Here is a 26,400-nt window from a genome sequence, read left to right as displayed (position 1 = left end):
AGCCCTCACTCTGAAACAGACAGACAGGTTATTATAGACAGACAGCCCCTCACTCTGAAACAGACAGACAGGTTATTATAGACAGACAGCCCCTCACTCAGACAGACAGGTTATTATAGACAGACAGCCCCTCACTCTGAAACAGACAGACAGGTTATTATAGACAGACAGCCCCTCACTCTGAAACAGACAGACAGGTTATTATAGACAGACAGCCCCTCACTCTGAAACAGACAGACAGGTTATTATAGACAGACAGCCCCTCACTCTGAAAACAGACAGAAAGGTTATTATAGACAGACAGCCCCTCACTCTGAAAACAGACAGACAGGTTCTTATAGACAGACAGCCCCTCACTCTGAAACAGACAGACAGGTTATTATAGACAGACAGCCCCTCACTCTGAAACAGACAGACAGGTTATTATAGACAGACAGCCCCTCACTCTGAAACAGACAGACAGGTTATTATAGACAGACAGCCCCTCACTCTTGAAACAGACAGAGGTTATTATAGACAGACAGCCCCCTCACTCTGAAACCAGACAGACAGGTTATTATAGACAGACAGCCCCTCACTCTGAAACAGACAGACAGGTTATTATAGACAGACAGCCCCTCACTCTGAAACAGACAGACAGTTTATTATAGACAGACAGCCCCTCACTCTGAAACAGACAGACAGGTTATTATAGACAGACAGCCCCTCACTCTGAAACAGACAGACAGGTTATTATAGACAGACAGCCCCTCACTCTGAAACAGACAGACAGGTTATTATAGACAGACAGCCCCTCACTCTGAAACAGACAGACAGGTTATTATAGACAGACAGCCCCTCACTCTGAAACAGACAGACAGGTTATTATAGACAGACAGCCCCTCACTCTGAAACAGACAGACAGGTTATTATAGACAGACAGCCCCTCACTCTGAAACAGACAGACAGGTTATTATAGACAGACAGCCCCTCACTCTGAAACAGACAGACAGGTTATTATAGACAGACAGCCCCTCACTCTGAAACAGACAGACAGGTTATTATAGACAGACAGCCCCTCACTCTGAAACAGACAGACAGGTTATTATAGACAGACAGCCCCTCACTCTGAAACAGACAGACAGGTTATTATAGACAGACAGCCCCTCACTCTGAACAGACAGACAGGTTATTATAGACAGACAGCCCCTCACTCTGAAACAGACAGACAGGTTATTATAGACAGACAGCCCCTCACTCTGAAACAGACAGACAGGTTATTATAGACAGACAGCCCCTCACTCTGAAACAGACAGACAGGTTATTATAGACAGACAGCCCCTCACTCTGAAACAGACAGACAAGACAGGTTATTATAGACAGACAGCCCCCCCTCTGAAACTTTTTTTTTTTTTTATAATCTCTGAAACAGACAGACAGGTTTATTATAGACAGACAGCCCCTCACTCTGAAACAGACAGACAGGTTATTATAGACAGACAGCCCCTCACTCTGAAAACAGACAGACAGGTTATTATAGACAGACAGCCCTCACTCTGAAACAGACGACAGGTTATTATAGACAGACAGCCCCCTCACTCTGAAACAGACAGACAGGTTATTATAGACAGACAGACCCCTCACTCTGAAACAGACAGACAGGTTATTATAGACAGACAGCCCCTCACTCTGACACTCTGAAACAGACAGACAGGTTATTATAGACAGACAGCCCCTCACTCTGAAACAGACAGACCCTCACTCTGAAACAGCCCCTCACTCTGAAACAGACAGACAGGTTATTATAGACAGACAGCCCCTCACTCTGAAACAGACAGACAGGTTATTATAGACAGACAGCCCCTCACTCTGAAAACAGACAGACAGGTTATTATAGACAGACAGCCCTCACTCTGAAACAGACAGACAGGTTATATAGACAGACAGCCCCTCACTGAAAACCTGAAACAGACAGACAGGTTATTATAGACAGACAGCCCCTCACTCTGAAACAGACAGACAGGTTATTATAGAAAGACAGCCCCTCACCCGAAACAGACAGACAGGTTATTATAGACAGACAGGCCCCTCACTCTGAAACAGACAGACAGGTTATTATAGACAGACAGCCCCTCACTCTGAAACAGACAGACAGGTTATTATAGACAGACAGCCCCTCACTCTGAACAGACAGACAGGTTATTATAGACAGACAGCCCCTCACTCTGAAACAGACAGACAGGTTATTATAGACAGACCAGCCCCTCACTCTGAAAAACAGACAGACAGGTTATTATAGACAGACAGCCCCTCACTCTGAAACAGACAGACAGGTTATTATAGACAGACAGCCCCTCACTCTGAAAACAGACAGACAGGTTATTATAGACAGACAGCCCCTCACTCTGAAACAGACAGACAGGTTATTATAGACGACAGCCCCCTCACTCTGAAACAGACAGACAGGTTATTATAGACAGACAGCCCCTCACTCTGAAACAGACAGACAGGTTATTATAGACAGACAGCCCCTCACTCTGAAACAGACAGACAGTTTATTATAGACAGACAGCCCCTCACTCTGAAACAGACAGACAGGTTATTATAGACAGACAGCCCCTCACTCTGAAACAGACAGACAGGTTATTATAGACAGACAGCCCCTCACTCTGAAACAGACAGACAGGTTATTATAGACAGACAGCCCCTCACTCTGAAACAGACAGACAGGTTATTATAGACAGACAGACCCTCACTCTGAAACAGACAGACAGGTTATTATAGACAGACAGCCCCTCACTCTGAAACAGACAGACAGGTTATTATAGACAGACAGCCCCTCACTCTGAAACAGACAGACAGGTTATTATAGACAGACAGCCCTCACTCTGAAACAGACAGGTTATATAGACAGACAGCCCCTCACTCTGAAACAGACAGACAGGTTATTATAGACAGACAGCCCCTCACTCTGAAACAGACAGACAGGTTATTATAGACAGACAGCCCCTCACTCTGAAACAGACAGACAGGTTATTATAGACAGACAGCCCCTCACTCTGAAACAGACAGACAGGTTATTATAGACAGACAGCCCCTCACTCTGAAACAGACAGACAGGTTATTATAGACAGACAGCCCCTCACTCTGAAACAGACAGACAGGTTATTATCAGACCGGCCCAGCCCCTCACTTCTGAAACAGCAGACAGTTTATTATAGACAGACCAACCAGCCCTCACTCTGAAACAGACAGACAGGTTTATTATAGACCAGACAGCCCCCCTCACTCTGAACAGACAGACAGGTTATTATAGACAGACAGCCCCTCACTCTGAAACAGACAGACAGGTTATTATAGACAGACAGCCCCTCACTCTGAAACAGACAGAACAGGTTATTATAGGACAGACAGCCCCTCACTCTGAAACAGACAGACAGGTTATTATAGACAGACAGCCCCTCACATCTGAAACAGACAGACAGTATTATAGGACAGACAGCCCCTCACTCTTGAACAGACAGACAAGGTTATTTATGACAGACAGCCCTCCTCATCTGAAACAGACAGACAGGTTATTATAGACAGACAGCCCCTCACTCTGAAACAGACAGACAGGTTATTATAGACAGAGACAGCCCCTCACTCTGAAACAGAAACAGACAGACAGGTTATTATAGACAGACAGCCCCTCACTCTGAAACAGACAGACAGGTTATTATAGACAGACAGCCCCTCACTCTGAAACAGACAGACAGGTTATTATAGACAGACAGCCCCTCACTCTGAAACAGACAGACAGGTTATTATAGACAGACAGCCCCTCACTCTGAAACAGACAGACAGGTTATTATAGAACGACAGCCCCTCACTCTGAAACAGACAGACAGGTTATTATAGACAGACAGCCCCTCACTCTGAAACAGACAGAGCAGGTTATTATAGACAGACGCCCCTCACTCTGAACAGACAGACAGTTTATTATAGACAGACAGCCCCTCACTCTGAAACAGACAGACAGGTTATTATAGACAGACAGCCCCTCACTCTGAAACAGACAGACAGGTTATTATAGACAGACAGCCCCCTCACTCTGAAACAGACAGACAGGTTATTATAGACAGACAGAGCCCCTCACTCTGAACAGACAGACAGGTTATTATAGACAGACAGCCCCTCACTCTGAAACGAAAACAGGTTATTATAGACAGACAGGTATTATAGACAGACGCCCCTCACTCTGAAACAGACAGACAGGTTTATTATAGACAGACAGCCCCTCACTCTGAAACAGACAGACAGGTTATTATAGACAGACAGCCCCTCACTCTGAAACAGGACAGACAGGTTATTATAGACAGACAGCCCCTCACTCTGAAACAGACAGACAGGTTATTATAGACAGACAGCCCCTCACTCTGAAACAGACAGACAGGTTATTATAGACAGACAGCCCCTCACTCTGAAACAGACAGACAGGTTATTATAGACAGACAGCCCCCTCACTCTGAAACAGACAGACAGGTTATTATAGACAGACAGCCCCCTCACTCTGAAACAGACAGACAGGTTATTATAGACAGACAGCCCCTCACTCTGAAACAGACAGACAGGTTATTATAGACAGACAGCCCCTCACTCTGAAACAGACAGACAGGTTATTATAGACAGACAGCCCTCACTCTGAAACAGACAGACAGGTTATTATAGACAGACAGCCCCTCACTCTGAAACAGACAGACAGGTTATTATAGACAGACAGCCCCTCACTCTGAAACAGACAGACAGGTTATTATAGACAGACAGCCCTCACTCTGAAACAGACAGACAGGTTATTATAGACAGACAGCCCCTCACTCTGAAACAGACAGACAGGTTATTATAGACAGACAGCCCCTCACTCTGAACAGACAGACAGGTTATTATAGACAGACAGCCCCTCACTCTGAAACAGACAGACAGGTTATTATAGACAGACAGCCCCTCACTCTGAAACAGACAGACAGGTTATTATAGACAGACAGCCCCTCACTCTGAAAACAGACAGACAGGTTATTATAGACAGACAGCCCCTCACTCTGAAACAGACAGACAGGTTATTATAGACAGACAGCCCCTCACTCTAAAAACAGACAGACAGGTTATTATAGACAGACAGCCCCTCACTCTGAAACAGACAGACAGGTTATTATAGACAGACAGCCCCTCACTCTGAAACAGACAGACAGGTTATTATAGACAGACAGCCCCTCACTCTGAAACAGACAGACAGGTTATTATAGACAGGTCAGCCCCTCACTCTGAAAACAGGACAGACAGGTTATTATAGACAGACGCCCCTCACTCTGAACAGACAGACAGGTTATTATAGACAGACAGCCCCTCACTCTGAAACAGACAGACAGGTATTATAGACAGACAGACCCCCTCACTCTGAAACAGACAGACAGGTTATTATAGACAGACAGCCCCCTCACTCTGAAACAGACAGAAGGTTATTATAGACAGACAGCCCCTCACTCTGAAACCGACAGACAGGTTATTATAGACAGACAGCCCCTCACTCTGAAAACAGATACAAGACACAGGTTATTATAGACAGACAAGCCCCCTCACTCTGAAACAGACAGACAGGTTATTATAGACAGACAGCCCTCACTCTGAAACAGACAGACAGGTTATTATAGAACAGAAGCCCCTCACTCTGAAACAGACAGACAGGTTATTATAGACAGACAGCCCCTCACTCTGAAACAGACAGACAGGTTATTATGACAGACAGCCCCTCACTCTGAAACAGACAGACAGGTTATTATAGACAGACAGCCCCTCACTCTGAAACAGACAGACAGGTTATTATAGACAGACAGCCCCTCACTCTGAAACAGACAGCAGGTTATTATAGACAGACAGCCCCTCACTCTGAAACAGACAGACAGGTTATTATAGACAGACAGCCCCTCACTCTGAAACAGACAGACAGGTTATTATAGACAGGACAGCCCCTCACTCTGAAACAGACAGACAGGTTATTATAGACAGACAGCCCCTCACTCTGAAACAGACAGACAGGTTATTATAGACAGACAGCCCCTCACTCTGAAACAGACAGACAGGTTATTATAGACAGACAGCCCCTCACTCTGAAACAGACAGAAGGTTATTATAGACAGACAGCCCCTCACTCTGAAACAGACAGACAGGTTATTATAGACAGACAGCCCCTCACTCTGAAACAGACAGACAGGTTATTATAGACAGACAGCCCCCTCACTCTGAAACAGACAGACAGGTTATTATAGACAGACAGCCCTCACTCTGAAACAGACAGACAGGTTATTATAGACAGACAGCCCCTCACTCTGAAACAGACAGACAGGTTATTATAGACAGACAGCCCCTCACTCTGAAACAGACAGAAAGGTTATTATAGACAGACAGCCCCTCACTCTGAAACAGACAGACAGGTTATTATAGACAGACAGCCCCTCACTCTGAAACAGACAGACAGGTTATTATAGACAGACAGCCCCTCACTCTGAAACAGGACAGACAGGTTATTATAGACAGACAGCCCCTCACTCTGAAACAGACAGACAGGTTATTATAGACAGACAGCCCCTCACTCTGAACAGACAGACAGGTTATTATAGACAGACAAGCCCCTCACTCTGAAACAGACAGACAGGTTATTATAGACAGACAGCCCCTCACTCTGAAACAGACAGACAGGTTATTATAGACAGACAGCCCCTCACTCTGAAACAGACAGACAGGTTATTATAGACAGACAGCCCCCTCACTCTGACAACAGACAGACAGGGTTATTATAGACAGACAGCCCCTCACTCTGAAACAGACAGACAGGTTATTATAGACAGACAGCCCCTCACTCTGAAACAGACAGACAGGTTATTATAGACAGACAGCCCCTCACTCTGAAACAGACAGACAGGTTATTATAGACAGACAGCCCCTCACTCTGAAACAGACAGACAGGTTATTATAGACAGACAGCCCCTCACCTGAAACAGACAGACAGGTTATATAGACAGACAAGCCCCTCACTCTGAACAGACAGACAGGTTTATTATAGACAGACAGCCCCTCACTCTGAAACAGACAGACAGGTTATTATAGACAGACAGCCCCCTCACTCTGAAACAGACAGACAGGTTATTATAGACAGACAGCCCCTCACTTGAAACAGACAGACAGGTTATTATAGACAGACAGCCCCTCACTCTTGAAACAGACAGACACGGTTATTATAGACAGACAGCCCCCTTCACTCTGAAACAGACAGACAGGTTATTATAGACAGACAGCCCCCTCACTCTGAAACAGACCGACAGGTTATTATAGACAGACAGCCCCCTTACGCTGAAACAGACAGACAGGTATTATAGACAGACAGCCCCTCACTCTGAAACAGACAGACAGGTTATTATAGACAGACAGCCCCTCACTCTGAAACAGACAGACAGGTTATTATAGGACAGACAGCCCCTCACTCTGAAACAGACAGCCCGGTTATTATAGACAGACAGACCCATCACTCTGAACAGACAGACAGGTATTATAGACAGACAGCCCCTCACTCGAAACAGACAGACAGGTTATTATAGACAGACAGCCCCTCACTCTGAAACAGACAGAAGGTTTATTTTAGACAGACAGACCCCTCCACTCTGCTGAAACAGACAGACAGGTTATTATAGACAGACAGCCCCTCACTCTGAAACAGACAGACAGGTTTATTATAGACAGACAGCCCCTCACTCTGAAACAGACAGACAGGTTATTATAGACAGACAGCCCTCACTCTGAAACAGACAGACAGGTTATTATAGACAGACAGCCCCTCACTCTGAAACAGACAGACAGGTTATTATAGACAGACAGCCCCTCACTCTGAAACAGACAGACAGGTTATTATAGACAGACAGCCCCTCACTCTGAAACAGACAGACAGGTTATTATAGACAGACAGCCCCTCACTCTGAAACAGACAGACAGGTTATTATAGACAGACAGACAGGTTATTATAGACAGACAGCCCCTCACTCTGAAACAGACAGACAGGTTATTATAGACAGACAGCCCCTCACTCTGAAACAGACAGACAGGTTATTATAGACAGACAGACAGGTTATTATAGACAGACAGCCCCTCACTCTGAAACAGACAGACAGGTTATTATAGACAGACAGCCCCTCACTCTGAAAGACAGGTAGACAGACAGCCCCTCACTTCTGAAACAGACAGAGGTTATTATAGACAGGACAGCCCCTCACTCTGAACAGACAGACAGGTTATTATAGACAGACAGCCCCTCACTCTGAAACAGACAGACAGGTTATTATAGACAGACAGCCCCTCACTCTGAAACAGACAGACAGGTTATTATAGACAGACAGCCCCTCACTCTGAAACAGACAGACAGGTTATTATAGACAGACAGCCCCTCACTCTGAAACAGACAGACAGGTTATTATAGACAGACAGCCCCTCACTCTGAAACAGACAGACAGGTTATTATAGACAGACAGCCCCTCACTCTGAAAAGACAGACAGGTTATTATAGACAGGACAGCCCCCTCACTCTGAAACAGACAGACAGGTTATTATAGACAGACAGCCCCTCACTCTGAAACAGGACAGACAGGTTATTATAGACAGACAGCCCCTCACTCTGAAACAGAAGACAGGTTATATAGACAGACAGCCCCTCACTCTGAAACAGACAGACAGGTTATTATAGACAGACAGCCCCTCACTCTGAAACAGACAGACAGGTTATTATAGACAGACAGCCCCTCACTCTGAACCAGACAACAGGTTATTATAGACAGACAGAAGGTTTATTATAGACAGACAGCCCCTCACTCTGAAACAGACAGACAGGTTATTATAGACAGACAGCCCCTCACTCTGAAACAGACAGACAGGTTATTATAGACAGACAGACAGGTTATTATAGACAGACAGCCCCTCACTCTGAAACAGACAGACAGGTTATTATAGACAGACAGCCCCTCACTCTGAAACAGACAGACAGGTTATTATAGACAGACAGACCCTCACTCTGAAACAGACAGACAGGTTATTATAGGACAGACAGCCCCTCACTCTGAAACAGACGACAGGTTATTATAGACAGACAGCCCCTCACTCTGAAACAGACAGACAGGTTATTATAGACAGAAAGCCCCTCACTCTGAAACAGACAGACAGGTTATTATAGACAGACAGCCCCTCACTCTGAAACAGACAGACAGGTTATTATAGACAGACAGCCCCTCACTCTGAAACAGACAGACAGGTTATTATAGACAGACAGCCCCTCACTCTGAAACAGACAGACAGGTTATTATAGACAGACAGCCCCTCACTCTGAAACAGACAGACAGGTTATTATAGACAGACAGACCCTCACTCTGAAACAGACAGACAGTTTACTTCATGGAGAAAAGTAATACTTTTTTTATAAACGGAGCAATTACTAAATTCAAACAGACCCCATACAACTGGACAAAGACATTTATGAGACTCCTGTTTCCGTGAATTGAGGAGGGTGAAGACGGTATCGACAGTAAAATTCTCTGAGCTATACCAAACAGTAACTAACCTGTATCTCTCAGTATGATGGATACCAAATGTTTTGGTTAAATCACATTATCTGGAGTTACACTCTTTATGTGTAATGTGAAGACAGCTGAGATAAACAGAGACAATCACACCTTGTTGATGTGAGACATTATGTCATGGGAAGACAGCTGAGATAAACAGAGACAATCACACCTTGTTGATGTGAGACATTATGTCATGGGAAGACAGCTGAGATAAACAGAGACAATCACACCTTGTTGATGTGAGACATTATGTCATGGGAAGACAGCTGAGATAAACAGAGACAATCACACCTTGTTGATGTGAGACATTATGTCATGAGAAGACAGCTGGAAGCTGAAATAAACAGACAATCGTCCCATGTACTGATAAAACCCATGTCTCTCACACACCTAAGACCAAACACATCAACACATGAACAGACTCACCCTCCTCATTCTGCCGTTGGACATGATGTCCGCGATGCACTTGGCCGCGTCATTCTTCTCCGCCACACAGAGAACCCGTTTGATCGGAGTCCGCCGGATCATGTCTCCCGGGGAGTCTGTCCTCTTATACCCGGTAACGCGAAACCCTCTGTGGATCTGGAACCGTAACGTTAAAGGTCGTCCGGATGTGAACAGAGCCCTAGTCAGATGGTGTATCAGCATAGCTAGCTTAGCCTAGCTTAGCTTAGCCTAGCCAGGGCGCATTGGAGCTACCCTTGTCATAACGTTAATTAAACACGTCGTGCTAAGCTAACACCTAGCTAACATTAGTCAAATCTATCTCCAGAATTGTTGTTAAACTGTTATTTATTCATAAAACTGTCCAGATCTCACATGTCAGTTAGCTTGATGGGAGTAGCGAGCTAAGTCCTGTCAAACTTCAACCCTGAAGTTGCCGAAACTTAACTTTTACACTTTTCCTAATCATCTAACCGCAATGTACGATGTAACGTGGATCCAATCTGCCAATAAATAAGTTGTTTTTAAAACTATTTTTTGACTACTGAAAGGGGTTGATTAAACGGCAGCTAAATTTGATGTTATGGATTTTACAAATTCCGCGCCTGTCAACAACTGTCGTAAAAACAACTGTCGTAAAAGCCACTGCCGTAAAACACTTCCTGTTCGTGTGAATATAATTTTTTTATTCGATGTCCTTTAATTTTACGCCAAAATACTACGTGAAGTATCTATTTTCAAGATTGAAATTGTGATTTATAATCTTAAATTATGTTGAATGTGTAACATTAGGGTGGTTTGTAATTTTAGGACAGCTAGCTACTTCCTAATGTGAGCTGGTCAGGTGGTGAGTACCAGCGGAGTAAATATGGCGACTGTCAGGATGTACATTTTACATTAAATAGTTTCACTGTATTAACTACTGGGACTTTTATATATACCAGTACATGACGTTCCCACTGCCGATATTACCCGGTAACGGTGCACGATTCCCGGACGAGCAATGTGTCATTGATGGGAGGGTCGGGATACGGTCGTGTTCCGTTTCGCATCGTCTGTTTGCCAGCTAACTGTCTGACGTCGGTACTGTCCGGGGGATGGAGCCAGATACATAGTCCCCGGTGTTAAGTGTTATTGTTTATATACAGCGGTGACAGACAGGCAGACAGACAGCCTTTGGTCAGATGTCATGTTGATGCGGGGTCTTCCTGCATCGTGTGATATCGTCATGGTCAGACAGGTGAAGACTACTCCCAGTTGGGTAGAGGTAACGGGACAGAGACAACCGTCAGTGTCATGGACTGTTACTCCCAGCCAGTAGAGGGATACAGACAGACAGACAGACAGACAGACAGACTGGCTATCAGGCAGACAGCTAGCCTAGTGGATGGACTTCCTCTGATGTCATAGCAGACCCCCGGCCCGGTCCAGAGAAAATGATTGGTGCCCCAGACGTGGTGGCGTTTACTAAAGAGGATGATTTTGGGGAGGTAGGGTACCCCGACCCCTGGGTGATGCCAGAGGAGTTCTCTGTCCCTCTGTTCCCATCGAACAACAACGCCAACCCCTGGACCAAGACGTCATACGCCAAGTTCACTAAGGACTTCATCCTCATATCAGAGTTCTCCGAGCAGGTCGGTACCGTGGGCAACTGGGGGAGGGGTGTGTGTGTGTGTGTGTTATGAGCTGACCTTGTGTTTTTCCTCTCCTCCAGGTGGGCCCCCAGCCTCTGCTCACCATTCCTGATGACCCGAAGGTGTTTGGGACCTTTGACCTGAACTACTTCAGTCTGAGGATCATGTCTGTTGACTACCAGGCCTCGTTCGTAGGGCACCCTACCGGCAGCGGATACCCACGACTCAGGTAGCTGTCCTACTTTATGTTTTATTCTACTCTAATGATATCCTATTGTATTTGTATTGTACTCTAATGATATCCTATTGGATGTGTATTGTACTCTAATGATATCCTATTGTATGTGTATTGTACTCTAATGATATCCTATTGTATGTGTATTGTACTCTAATGATATCCTATTGTATTTGTATTGTACTCTAATGATATCCTATTGTATGTGTATTGTACTCTAATGATATCCTATTGTATTTGTATTGTACTCTAATGATATCCTATTGTATGTGTATTGTACTCTAATGATATCCTATTGTATGTGTATTGTACTCTAATGATATCCTATTGTATGTGTATTGTACTCTAATGATACCCTATTGTATTTGTATTGTACTCTAATGATATCCTATTGTATGTGTATTGTACTCTAATGATATCCTATTGTATTTGTATTGTACTCTAATGATATCCTATTGTATTTGTATTGTACTCTAATGATATCCTATTGTATTTGTATTGTACTCTAATGATATCCTATTGTATTTGTATTGTACTCTAATGATATCCTATTGTATTTGTATTGTACTCTAGTGATATCCTATTGTATTTGTATTGTACTCTAATGATATCCTATTGTATTTGTATTGTACTCTAATGATATCCTATTGTATTTGTATTGTACTCTAATGATATCCTATTGTATTTGTATTGTACTCTAATGATATCCTATTGTATTTGTATTGTACTCTAATGATATCCTATTGTATTTGTATTGTACTCTAGTGATATCCTATTGTATTTGTATTGTACTCTAATGATATCCTATTGTATTTGTATTGTACTCTAATGATATCCTATTGTATGTGTATTGTACTCTAGTGATATCCTATTGTATGTGTATTGTACTCTAATGATATCCTATTGTATTTGTATTGTACTCTAGTGATATCCTATTGTATGTGTATTGTACTCTAATGATATCCTATTGTATTTGTATTGTACTCTAATGATATCCTATTGTATGTGTATTGTACTCTAGTGATATCCTATTGTATGTGTATTGTACTCTAATGATATCCTATTTTATTTGTATTGTACTCTAATGATATCCTATTGTATGTGTATTGTACTCTAGTGATATCCTATTGTATGTGTATTGTACTCTAGTGATATCCTATTGTATGTGTATTGTACTCTAGTGATATCCTATTGTATGTGTATTGTACTCTAATGATATCCTATTGTATGTGTATTGTACTCTAATTATTTTCTTTTACATTCTGTTTTATTCTACTGTAATTCTATTCTGTTCTAATTCTTTTCTATTATATTCTACTCTAATTCTATTATTTTCTACTCTAAATAGTTTGTTACATTCTATTATATTCTACTCTAATTCTCTTCTACTGTAATGATTTTCTGTTAAATTGTATTATATTTCTGCTCTACTCCACCCTAATTGTATCCTGTTGTCTCCTCCCCTGTAGTTTTGTGGAGGACTCCAGGGTGGTGCTGGGCGACTCTAAGGAAGGTGCGTTTGCCTACGTTCACCACCTGACGCTGTACGACCTGGAGGCCCGAGGCTTCGTCCGCCCGTTCTGCATGGCCTACGTCTCCGCCGACGAGAGGAAGATCATGCAGCAGTTCCAGGAGCTGTCGCTCCGCTTCTCCCGCGCCTCCGAGTGCCTGAAGACCGGAAACCGACGGGCCTTCGCCCGCGAGCTGCAGAGGAAGCTACGTGACCTGGAGTAAGACGAGACACACACACACACTCTGAGACACACACACACACTCTGAGACACACACACTCTGACACACACACACACACACACTCTGAGACACACACACACACTACTACTACTGCTACAATCTGTTGTAACTTCCTGTTATGCCCCTCCTGCCAGGTACACGCGGTCTGTTCTGCAGAAAGAGGAGGGGCTTCAGCGGGAGGCAGGACCTCAGGGGTGTTACTCCGCCCACGCGGTGGACAAGGCCAATGAGCTTGCGGCGATGGAGAAGAGTATCTTCGAGCACCGAGACCTGCTGAGACAGATCACCTCGTACCCTCTCCACCCCCGCCGAGACGCCCACGCCGCACACTGTCAACACTGCGTCACGGAGTCCCGGAGACACGGAGACGCACCGCCTGGTCCCGACCGTGACCCCGGGGAGGAGGCGGGAGAGAGGAGACAGTCCTACACCCCTCAGCTGATCAAAGGGAAGTCGGCGAAATGTTTCGCCAAACGTCTGAAAAACCTGACGGAGTTATGCGAGGAGAGGTTCTACGACGCCACGGTGGAACTCCTCACTCACACGGAGAGGTGTTTCCGGGGGGACTTGTGTTACCTGTACACCCGCCGCTTGGACCGAGCTCTACGCAGGAAACAGAACGTCGTCAACTTCCTGTTTGAGGAGGAGCTCGGGGAGGAAGAAGAGGAGGTAGCGGCGCTGGGAAGAATCTTCTGTTCTCTAAACCACACGATGGGGACGGACCAACACTCGCATATACACACCCCTTCCATCGTGCTTTGCCCCGAGCCACCGGAGTCTGCGGACGTTCCAGAGGTGTACCCTCCCTGCCCTGATAACTCTGCCCCGCAGAGTGACGCCCTGACTGGGGACGAGAGGCTGGAGTCGTCACTCTCTGATCTGACCATGGAGACACAGGACCAAGAAAGCTCTGAGGAGAATAAGGACAGCTTTAGTAGTGACAGGAGTGGAGGAGAGGAGGAGGAGGAGGAGGGGGGAAGAGACCAGACCCCTGTTTTTCTGCTGGAGGCTGAGGAGGGTGAGAACGAAGGAGGGTTTAACGGAAAGAGGGAGGGAGAGACAGGAGTGTTTAACGGAAAGAGGGAGGGTGAGAACGAAGGAGTGTTTGAGAGAGGGGCTGAGACAGGGGAGAGAGGGGCTGAGACTGGGGGGAGAGGGGAGAGAGGGGCTGAGACTGGGGGGAGAGGGGAGAGAGGGGCTGAGACAGGGGAGGGTGATGGACAGAGAGTTCCTCATCCTGAGTTGTTGGTCCAGATGGACACGGCCTGCTGCATGTCTCAGGAAGGCTTCCTGTACAACTCTTCTCCCACAGACACGCTACCTGCTTCTGGGCTGCAGCCCGGCTCTCTACCCCTTCCCTTGGTGGTCAACCAGGAGCCCCAGGCCATGCTGCCGGTCCAGGGTGTCTACGGCCTGGGTTCCCCACACTGCCAGAGCCCCGGGGCTGGGCTGGACCTGCCCGTCTCCTCCTTGGGAGATACCACCTCCAAGGGGTCGGACCAGGACGGGTCGGACTGTACCACGTCAGCGTCTACGGGGTCCGAACGGGCCGGCTCACCTCTGGGGTACGGGGGGGTGGTAACGCTGAGGCAGAAGAAGAGGGCCGGGCAGGGAGCCCTCAGGTGAGTCACTCATTGGTTGATTAATACATTCTATAGTTAGAGGACTCCTGATATCTCCTGTCTATGTGTGTTTGTTTTCTATACCTGCTCGCTCTCCCCACCCCCTGTAGCTGCAACCCTTCTGGTGTAGTGTTACCCGTGGCGTACAACCCCCGTGTGGAATTCCTGGTGTCTGGCAGCGTTTTGGAAAACTGCCGATCTGTGGTCAAGAACGCAGAGTTCATCTCAGCCTCGGGCTGCTCTTCAGTTAGTAGACTTTATGACCCTGACGGAGACATGGATCATCCCAGAGAACAGAGTTCATCTCAGCCTCGGGCTGCTCTTCAGTCAGTAGACTTTATGAACCCTGACGGAGACATGGATCATCCCAGAGAACAGAGTTCACTCCAGCTTCTCTTTCTTTCATCTGACTTGTTTTTTTTGTCACAGTCCGAGAAGCATCTGGTCGTCGCGGTGGTTGAACAGGTCTACTAAATTCTCCTCTGTGACGTGGAGAGGATTTGTGTCTGCATCATATATTCTCACTACTGGTGTCCCCCAGGGCTCGGTTCTAGGCCCTCTCCGTCATATCCTCACATGGTCTCTCTTATCATCGAATCAATGATTGATTGTATAATTATTTATATTTTAAAATGTATTTATTTTTCTCCACAAATTTCGATCATGTCTCATCGCTGCAACTCCCCAATGGGCTCAGGAGCGGCGAAGGCCGAGTCATGCGTCTTCCCGAAACATGACACGCCAAACCGCTCTGCTTCAAAACACCTGGAAGCCAGCCGGGAACCAATGTGTCGGAGGAAACACCGTTCACCCGACGACAGAAGTCAGCATGTCGGCGCCGGGCATTCCACAAGGAATCTGTACTGTTGGAGCTGGGAACACAAACATTTAGTTAGATACTACTGTACTGTTGGAGCTGGGAACACAAGCATTTAGTTAGATACTACTGTACTGTTGGAGCTAGAAGCACAAGCATTTAGTTAGATATTACTGTTGGAGCTGGGAACACAAGCATTTAGTTAGATACTACTGCACTGTTGGAGCTAGAAACACAAGCATTTAGTTAGATATTACAGCACTGTTGGAGCTAGGAACACAAGCATTTAGTTAGATATTACTGTGCTGTTGGAGCTGGGAACACAAGCATTTAGTTAGATATTACTGCACTGTTGGAGCTGGGAACACAAGCATTTAGTTAGATATTACTGTTGGAGCTAGGAACACAAGCATTTAGTTAGATATTACTGTTGGAGCTGGGAACACAAGCATTTAGTTAGATACTACTGCACTGTTGGAGCTAGAAACACAAGCATTTAGTTAGATATTACTGTTGGAGCTAGAAACACAAGCATTTAGTTAGATATTACTGTTGGAGCTAGAAACACAAGCATTTAGTTAGATATTACTGTTGGAGCTGGGAACACAAGCATTTAGTTAGATATTACTGCACTGTTGGAGCTGGGAACATAAGCATTTAGTTAGATATTACTGCACTGTTGGAGCTAGAAACACAAGCATTTAGTTAGATATTACTGTTGGAGCTGGGAACACAAGCATTTAGTTAGATACTACTGTACTGTTGGAGCTGGGAACACAAGCATTTAGTTAGATACTACTGCACTGTTGGAGCTAGAAACACAAGCATTTAGTTAGATATTACTGCACTGTTGGAGCTGGGGACACAAGCATTTAGTTAGATATTACTGCACTGTTGGAGCTAGAAACACAAGCATTTAGTTAGATATTACTGCACTGTTGGAGCTGGGAACACAAGCATTTAGTTAGATATTACTGTTGGAGCTAGGAACACAAGCATTTAGTTAGATATTACTGTTGGAGCTGGGAACACAAGCATTTAGTTAGATATTACTGCACTGTTGGAGCTAGAAACACAAGCATTTAGTTAGATATTAATGCACTGTTGGAGCTGGGAACACAAGCATTTAGTTAGATATTACTGTTCGAGCTAGAAACACAAGCATTTAGTTAGATATTACTGTTGGAGCTGGGAACATAAGCATTTAGTTAGATATTACTGCACTGTTGGAGCTGGGAACACAAGCATTTAGTTAGATATTACTGTTGGAGCTGGGAACACAAGCATTTAGTTAGATATTACTGCACTGTTGGAGCTAGAAACACAAGCATTTAGTTAGATACTACTGCACTGTTGGAGCTGGGAACACAAGCATTTAGTTAGATATTATTGCACTGTTGGAGCTAGAAACACAAGCATTTAGTTAGATACTACTGTTGGAGCTGGGAACACAAGCATTTAGTTAGATATTACTGCACTGTTGGAGCTGGGAACACAAGCATTTAGTTAGATATTACTGCACTGTTGGAGCTGGGAACACAAGCATTTAGTAAGATATTACTGCGCTGTTGGAGCTGGGAACACAAGCATTTAGTTAGATACTACTGCACTGTTGGAGCTGGGAACACAAGCATTTAGTTAGATACTACTGCACTGTTGGAGCTGGGAACACAAGATTTTAGTTAGATACTACTGTTGGAGCTGGGACCACAAGCATTTAGTTACATATTACTGCACTGTTGGAGCTGGTAACACAAGCATTTAGTTAGATATTACTGTTGGAGCTGGGACCACAAGCATTTAGTTAGATATTACTGTTGGAGCTGGGACCACAAGCATTTAGTTAGATATTACTGCTTTGTTGGAGCTAGAAACACAAGCATTTAGTTAGATATTACTGCACTGTTGGAGCTGGGAACACAAGCATTTAGTTAGATACTACTGCACTGTTGGAGCTGGGAACACAAGCATTTAGTTAGATATTACTGCACTGTTGGAGCTGGGAACACAAGCATTTAGTTAGATATTACTGCACTGTTGGAGCTGGGAACACAAGCATTTAGTTAGATATTACTGTACTGTTGGAGCTGGGAACACAAGCATTTAGTTAGATACTACTGCACTGTTGGAGCTGGGAACACAAGCATTTAGTTAGATATTACTGTTGGAGCTGGGAACACAAGCATTTAGTTAGATATTACTGCACTGTTGGAGCTAGAAACACAAGCATTTAGTTAGATATTACTGTTGGAGCTGGGAACACAAGCATTTAGTTAGATATTACTGCACTGTTGGAGCTGGGAACACAAGCATTTAGTTAGATATTACTGCACTGTTGGAGCTAGAAACACAAGCATTTAGTTAGATATTACTGTTGGAGCTGGGAACACAAGCATTTAGTTAGATATTACTGTACTGTTGGAGCTGGGAACACAAGCATTTAGTTAGATACTACTGCACTGTTGGAGCTAGAAACACAAGCATTTAGTTAGATATTACTGTTGGAGCTGGGAACACAAGCATTTAGTTAGATATTACTGCACTGTTGGAGCTAGAAACACAAGCATTTAGTTAGATATTACTGTTGGAGCTAGGAACACAAGCTTTTAGTTAGATATTACTGTACTGTTGGAGCTGGGAACACAAGCATTTAGTTAGATACTACTGCACTGTTGGAGCTGGGAACACAAGCATTTAGTTAGATATTACTGCACTGTTGGAGCTAGAAACACAAGCATTTAGTTAGATATTACTGTTGGAGCTGGGAACACAAGCATTTAGTTAGATATTACTGTACTGTTGGAGCTGGGAACACAAGCATTTAGTTAGATACTACTGCACTGTTGGAGCTGGGAACACAAGCATTTAGTTAGATATTACTGCACTGTTGGAGCTAGAAACACAAGCATTTAGTTAGATATTACTGTTGGAGCTAGAAACACAAGCATTTAGTTAGATATTACTGTACTGTTGGAGCTGGGAACAGAAGTATTTAGTTAGATATTACTGCACTGTTGGAGCTAGAACCACAAGCATTTAGTTAGATATTACTGTTGGAGCTGGGAACACAAGCATTTAGTTAGATATTAATGCACTGTTGGAGCTAGAAACACAAGAATTTAGTTAGATATTACTGCACTGTTGGAGCTAGAAACACAAGCATTTAGTTAGATATTACTGTGCTGTTGGAGCTGGGAACACAAGCATTTAGTTAGATACTACTGCACTGTTGGAGCTGGGAACACAAGCATTTAGTTAGATATTACTGTACTGTTGGAGCTGGGAACAGAAGTATTTAGTTAGATATTACTGCACTGTTGGAGCTAGAACCACAAGCATTTAGTTAGATATTACTGTTGGAGCTGGGAACACAAGCATTTAGTTAGATATTACTGTACTGTTGGAGCTGGGAACACAAGCATTTAGTTAGATATTACTGTTGGAGCTGGGAACACAAGCATTTAGTTAGATACTACTGCACTGTTGGAGCTAGAAACACAAGCATTTCGCTGCACCCACAATAACATCTGCTAAACACTTGTATGTGACCAATAACGTGATTATCTCTCTCTGTCTCTGTCTCTACCTCCAGGTTTGTGCGTCAGTATCCGTTTGCCTTGCATGCCCTGTGGTCCCTACTGAGTGGTCGGACCCTGGTGGTCCTGGGATCCGAGGAGGGGAGGGTCAGGAGGCTGGTGTCCGCTCTAGCCCTCTACTTGCCTGGACCTGGGCGCTGTGGTGAGAGGGTCCAGCCTTGGCTCTCCTGCCCCTTCAGCCTCACTGACCTACAGAGATGGAAACTCATAGGACTGCAGAGGTGAGGAGGAAGGGGCGGTGCCTGTGTGAGTGGGGATCACTTCCATACATTAATTTCTATGACCAAAAAACTTCCTGTTATAACTAGCCTATGTTCAGTCTACTTCCTGTTATTACTAGCCTATTTACAGTCTACTTCCTGTTATAACTAGCCTATATACGGTCTACTTCCTGTTATAACTAGCCTATATACGGTCTACTTCCGGTTATTACTAGCCTATATACGGTCTACTTCCTGTTATTACTAGCCTATATACGGTCTACTTCCTGTTATTACTAGCCTATATATGTCTACTTCCTGTTATTACTAGCCTATTTACGGTCTACTTCCTGTTATTACTAGCCTATTTACGGTATACTTCCTGTTATAACTAGCCTATATACGGTCTACTTCCTGTTATAACTAGCCTATATACGGTCTACTTCCTGTTATTACTAGCCTATATATGTCTACTTCCTGTTATTACTAGCCTATTTACGGTCTACTTCCTGTTATAACAAGCCTATTTACGGTCTACTTCCTGTTATAACTAGCCTATATACGGTCTACTTCCGGTTATTACTAGCCTATATACGGTCTACTTCCGGTTATTACTAGCCTATATACGGTCTACTTCCTGTTATTACTAGACTATATACGGTCTACTTCCTGTTATTACTAGCCTATATACGTCTACTTCCTGTTATTACTAGCCTATTTACGGTCTACTTCCTGTTATTACTAGCCTATATACGGTCTACTTCCTGTTATTACTAGACTATATACGGTCTACTTCCTGTTATTACTAGACTATATACGGTCTACTTCCTGTTATTACTAGCCTATTTACGGTCTACTTCCTGTTATTACTAGCCTACTTACGGTCTACTTCCTGTTATAACTAGCCTATTTATGGTCTACTTCCTGTTATAACTAGCCTATATACGGTCTACTTCCTGTTATTACTAGCCTGTATACGAGCTACTTGCTGTTATTACTAGCCTGTATACGGTCTACTTGCTGTTATTACTAGCCTGTATACGGTCTACTTGCTGTTATTACTAGCCTGTATACGGTCTACTTCCTGTTATAACTAGCCTATATACAGTCTACTTCCTGTTATTACTAGCCTATATACAGTCAACTTCCTGTTATTACTAGCCTATTTACGGTCTACTTCCTGTTATAACTAGCCTATATACGGTCTACTTCCTGTTATAACTAGCCTATTTACGGTCTACTACCCTATAGACAGTAGACATGCCTCCTCCTCCTCCTCCCCTATAGACAGTAGACATGCCTCCTCCTCCTCCTCCTCCTCCTACCCTATAGACAGTAGACATGCCTCCTCCTCCTCCTACCCTATAGACAGTAGACATGCCTCCTCCTCCTCCTACCCTATAGACAGTAGACATGCCTCCTCCTCCTCCTCCTCCCCTATAGACAGTAGACATGCCTCCTCCTCCTCCTCCCCTATAGACAGTAGACATGCCTCCTCCTCCCCTATAGACAGTAGACATGCCTCCTCCTCCTCCTCCCCTATAGACAGTAGACATGCCTCCTCCTCCTCCTACCCTATAGACAGTAGACATGCCTCCTCCTCCTCCTACCCTATAGACAGTAGACATGCCTCCTCCTCCTCCTCCCCTATAGACAGTAGACATGCCTCCTCCTCCTACCCTATAGACAGGAGACATGCCTCCTCCTCCTCCTCCCCTATAGACAGTAGACATGCCTCCTCCTCCTCCTACCCTATAGACAGGAGACATGCCTCCTCCTCCTCCTCCTCCTACCCTATAGACAGGAGACATGCCTCCTCCTCCTACCTATAGACAGGAGACATGCCTCCTCCTCCTCCTCCCCTATAGACAGTAGACATGCCTCCTCCTCCTCCTACCCTATAGACAGGAGACATGCCTCCTCCTCCTCCTCCTCCTACCCTATAGACAGGAGACATGCCTCCTCCTCCTCCTCCCCTATAGACAGTAGACATGCCTCCTCCTCCTCCCCTATAGACAGTAGACATGCCTCCTCCTCCTCCTCCCCTATAGACAGTAGACATGCCTCCTCCTCCTCCTCCTCCTACCCTATAGACAGTAGACATGCCTCCTCCTCCTCCTCCTCCCCTATAGACAGTAGACATGCCTCCTCCTCCTCCTACCCTATAGACAGTAGACATGCCTCCTCCTCCTCCTACCCTATAGACAGTAGACATGCCTCCTCCTCCTCCTCCTCCCCTATAGACAGTAGACATGCCTCCTCCTCCTCCTACCCCTATAGACAGTAGACATGCCTCCTCCTCCTCCTACCCTATAGACAGTAGACATGCCTCCTCCTCCTCCTACCCTATAGACAGTAGACATGCCTCCTCCTCCTACCCTATAGACAGTAGACATTCCTCCTCCTCCTCCTCCCCTATAGACAGTAGACATGCCTCCTCCTCCTCCTCCTCCTACCCTATAGACAGTAGACATGCCTCCTCCTCCTCCTCCTCCCCTATAGACAGTAGACATGCCTCCTCCTCCTCCTACCCTATAGACAGTAGACATGCCTCCTCCTCCTCCTACCCTATAGACAGTAGACATGCCTCCTCCTCCTCCTACCCTATAGACAGTAGACATGCCTCCTCCTACCCTATAGACAGGAGACATGCCTCCTCCTCCTCCTACCCTATAGACAGTAGACATGCCTCCTCCTCCTTCTACCCTATAGACAGTAGACATGCCTCCTCCTCCTCCTCCTACCCTATAGACAGTAGACATGCCTCCTCCTCCTCCTCCCCTATAGACAGTAGACATGCCTCCTCCTCCTCCTCCTCCTACCCTATAGACAGTAGACATGCCTCCTCCTCCTACCCTATAGACAGTAGACATGCCTCCTCCTCCTCCTCCTCCCCTATAGACAGTAGACATGCCTCCTCCTCCTCCTCCTACCCTATAGACAGTATACATGCCTCCTCCTACCCTATAGACAGTAGACATCCCTCCTCCTCCTCCTACCCTATAGACAGGAGACATGCCTCCTCCTCCTCCTCCTACCCTATAGACAGTAGACATGCCTCCTCCTCCTCCTCCCCTATAGACAGTAGACATGCCTCCTTCTCCACCTCCCCTATAGACAGTAGACATGCCCTCCTCCTCCTCCTCCCCTATAGACAGTAGACATGCCTCCTCCTCCTCCTCCCCTATAGACAGTAGACATGCCTCCTCCTCCTCCTCCCCTATAGACAGTAGACATGCCTCCTCCTCCTCCTCCTCTCCTACCCTATAGACAGGAGACATGCCTCCTCCTCCTACCCTATAGACAGGAGACATGCCTCCTCCTCCTCCTACCCTATAGACAGGAGACATGCCTCCTCCTCCTCCTACCCTATAGACAGTAGACATGCCTCCTCCTCCTCCTACCCTATAGACAGTAGACATGCCTCCTCCTCCTCCTCCTACCCTATAGACAGGAGACATGCCTCCTCCTCCTCCTCCCCTATAGACAGTAGACATGCCTCCTCCTCCTCCTCCTCCTACCCTATAGACAGGAGACATGCCTCCTCCTTCTACCCTATAGACAGTAGACATGCCTCCTCCTCCTCCTACCCTATAGACAGTAGACATGCCTCCTCCTCCTCCTCCCCCTATAGACAGTAGACATGCCTCCTCCTCCTCCTACCCTATAGACAGGAGACATGCCTCCTCCTCCTCCTCCTACCCTATAGACAGTAGACATGCCTCCTCCTCCTCCTCCCCTATAGACAGTAGACATGCCTCCTCCTCCTCCTCCCCTATAGACAGTAGACATGCCTCCTCCTCCTCCTACCCTATAGACAGTAGACATGCCTCCTCCTCCTCCTCCCTATAGACAGTAGACATGCCTCCTCCTCCTCCTACCCTATAGACAGTAGACATGCCTCCTCCTCCTCCTCCCCTATAGACAGTAGACATGCCTCCTCCTCCTCCTACCCTATAGACAGTAGACATGCCTCCTCCTCCTCCTCCCCTATAGACAGTAGACATGCCTCCTCCTCCTCCTACCCTATAGACAGGAGACATGCCTCCTCCTCCTCCTCCTCCTACCCTATAGACAGTAGACATGCCTCCTCCTCCTCCTACCCTATAGACAGGAGACATGCCTCCTCCTCCTCCTCCCCTATAGACAGTAGACATGCCTCCTCCTCCTCCTCCTACCCTATAGACAGTAGACATGCCTCCTCCTCCTCCTCCTCCTACCCTATAGACAGTAGACATGCCTCCTCCTCCTCCTCCTCCTCCTACCCTATAGACAGTAGACATGCCTCCTCCTCCTCCTCCCCCTATAGACAGTAGACATGCCTCCTCCTCCTCCTACCCTATAGACAGTAGACATCCTCCTCCTCCTCCTACCCTATAGACAGTAGACATGCCTCCTCCTCCTCCTACCCTATAGACAGTAGACATGCCTCCTCCTCCTCCTCCTCCTACCCTATAGACAGTAGACATGCCTCCTCCTCCTCCCCTATAGACAGTAGACATGCCTCCTCCTCCTCCTACCCTATAGACAGTAGACATGCCTCCTCCTCCTCCCCTATAGACAGTAGACATGCCTCCTCCTCCTACCCTATAGACAGGAGACATGCCTCCTCCTCCTCCTCCCCTATAGACAGTAGACATGCCTCCTCCTCCTCCTACCCTATAGACAGTAGACATGCCTCCTCCTCCTCCTACCCTATAGACAGTAGACATGCCTCCTCCTCCCCTATAGACAGTAGACATGCCTCCTCCTCCTCCTCCTACCCTATAGACAGTAGACATGCCTCCTCCTCCTCCTCCTACCCTATAGACAGTAGACATGCCTCCTCCTCCTCCTACCCTATAGACAGTAGACATGCCTCCTCCTCCTACCCTATAGACAGTAGACATTCCTCCTCCTCCTCCCCTATAGACAGTAGACATGCCTCCTCCTCCTCCTACCCTATAGACAGTAGACATGCCTCCTCCTACCCTATAGACAGTAGACATACCTCCTCCTCCTCCTCCTACCCTATAGACAGTAGACATGCCTCCTCCTCCTCCTCCCCTATAGACAGTAGACATGCCTCCTCCTCCTCCTACCCTATAGACAGTAGACATGCCTCCTCCTCCTCTTACCCTATAGACAGTAGACATGCCTCCTCCTCCTCCTACCCTATAGACAGTAGACATGCCTCCTCCTCCTACCCTATAGACGGTAGACATGCCTCCTCCTACCCTATAGACAGTAGACATGCCTCCTCCTACCCTATAGACAGTAGACATGCCTCCTCCTCCTCCTCCTACCCTATAGACAGTAGACATGCCTCCTCCTTCTCCTACCCTATAGACAGTAGACATGCCTCCTCCTCCTCCTCCCCTATAGGACAGTAGACATGCCTCCTCCTCCTCCTACCCTATAGACAGTAGACATGCCTCCTCCTCCTCCTACCCTATAGACAGTAGACATGCCTCCCCCCTCCTCCTCCCCCCTATAGACAGTAGACATGCCTCCTCCTCCTCCTACCCTATAGACAGGAGACATGCCTCCTCCTCCTCCTACCCTATAGACAGGAGACATGCCTCCTCCTCCTCCTCCTACCCTATAGACAGGAGACATGCCTCCTCCTCCTCCTACCCTATAGACAGGAGACATGCCTCTTAGCTCCTTAGCCTAATGAAAGTCATTTTGCGGCCTTAATTGAAAATATAAAAAGTGCATTAAATTGGGATTATTTTTCCACATTGATCAGTATAAAATATGTGTAGACTTTCACTGGGCGCTATACACCTCATTCAGACTGAAGTCCTCCTCTCTCTTTTCCTCCAGGATGGCTTCTCCCGTGGGGACCAGCATGCTCTGCTCGCTGTCTCGCTACAGCCGTTACATCTCCGTCCTGGATGCTGACCGGAAGACCCTCCGTTGCCCCGGCTACCGCGGAACCCTCCTGTCCAACATGGCGGACCACCGTACCCAGCTCCGCCGAGGTTCCACCTACTTCCTGCATCTCCAGAACGTGCTCAGTAGACTGGCCGCCCGGGCTTTCCTCCTTAGCTTTACACATCACCTCCATCTTCCCATCAGCCACCGGGAGCAGAGACAGGAAGTAGAGGAGAGGACGCGGGGCTTCCTGAGGGATCAGCTCAGGCTTGGGGAAGACGACTGTTCCGTCCTGATGTACCTGAGTCAGCTGATCACCCGGCACTACCTGGAGACAGACAACCCGCCTGGAACCACACGGCAGGACCTGGAAGCTAACAACGTACTAGACCCTACCACTGGGGGCGCTATAACCCCAGAGACGGGCCTAGACCCTACCACTTGGGGTGCTATAACCCCACAGACGGGCCTAGACCCTACCACTGGGGGTGCTATAACCCCAGAGACGGGCCTAGACCCTACCACTGGGGGTGTTATAACCCCAGAGCAGAACCTAGACCCCACCACTGGGGGTGCTATAACCCCAGAGACGGGCCTAGACCCTACCACTGGGGGTGCTATAACCCC

General features: G+C 46.3%; 2 protein-coding genes across 2 annotated transcripts in view; one reads left to right on the top strand and one right to left on the bottom strand.

The window, feature by feature from the left end:
* Window positions 1-10,682, bottom strand: part of LOC115188875 (DNA topoisomerase 3-alpha-like) — a gene marked incomplete at its 3' end in the record, with an annotated part of 55,632 nt that extends 44,950 nt beyond the window's left edge. Inside the window, exon 1 of the mRNA XM_029747700.1 lies at window positions 10,041-10,682. Coding sequence (XP_029603560.1) covers window positions 10,041-10,262 — 222 coding nt within the window. The remainder of the gene's footprint in view (window positions 1-10,040) is intronic.
* Window positions 10,683-10,768: 86 nt separating this feature from the next.
* Window positions 10,769-25,810, top strand: LOC115188901 (guanine nucleotide exchange protein smcr8a). Its single transcript, XM_029747727.1, has 7 exons — window positions 10,769-11,692; window positions 11,773-11,921; window positions 13,397-13,657; window positions 13,814-14,697; window positions 14,992-15,301; window positions 19,711-19,960; window positions 25,723-25,810. Exons 1-6 carry the CDS (start codon window positions 11,495-11,497, stop codon window positions 19,937-19,939), a joined length of 2,031 nt encoding a protein of 676 aa, XP_029603587.1. The 5' UTR covers window positions 10,769-11,494; the 3' UTR covers window positions 19,940-19,960; window positions 25,723-25,810.
* The last annotated feature ends 590 nt before the right edge of the window (window positions 25,811-26,400 follow it).

Source organism: Salmo trutta, unplaced genomic scaffold (assembly GCF_901001165.1).
Source record: "Salmo trutta unplaced genomic scaffold, fSalTru1.1, whole genome shotgun sequence".
NCBI classification, from domain to species: domain Eukaryota; kingdom Metazoa; phylum Chordata; class Actinopteri; order Salmoniformes; family Salmonidae; genus Salmo; species Salmo trutta.
This window is presented reverse-complemented; position numbering and strand designations above follow the sequence as displayed.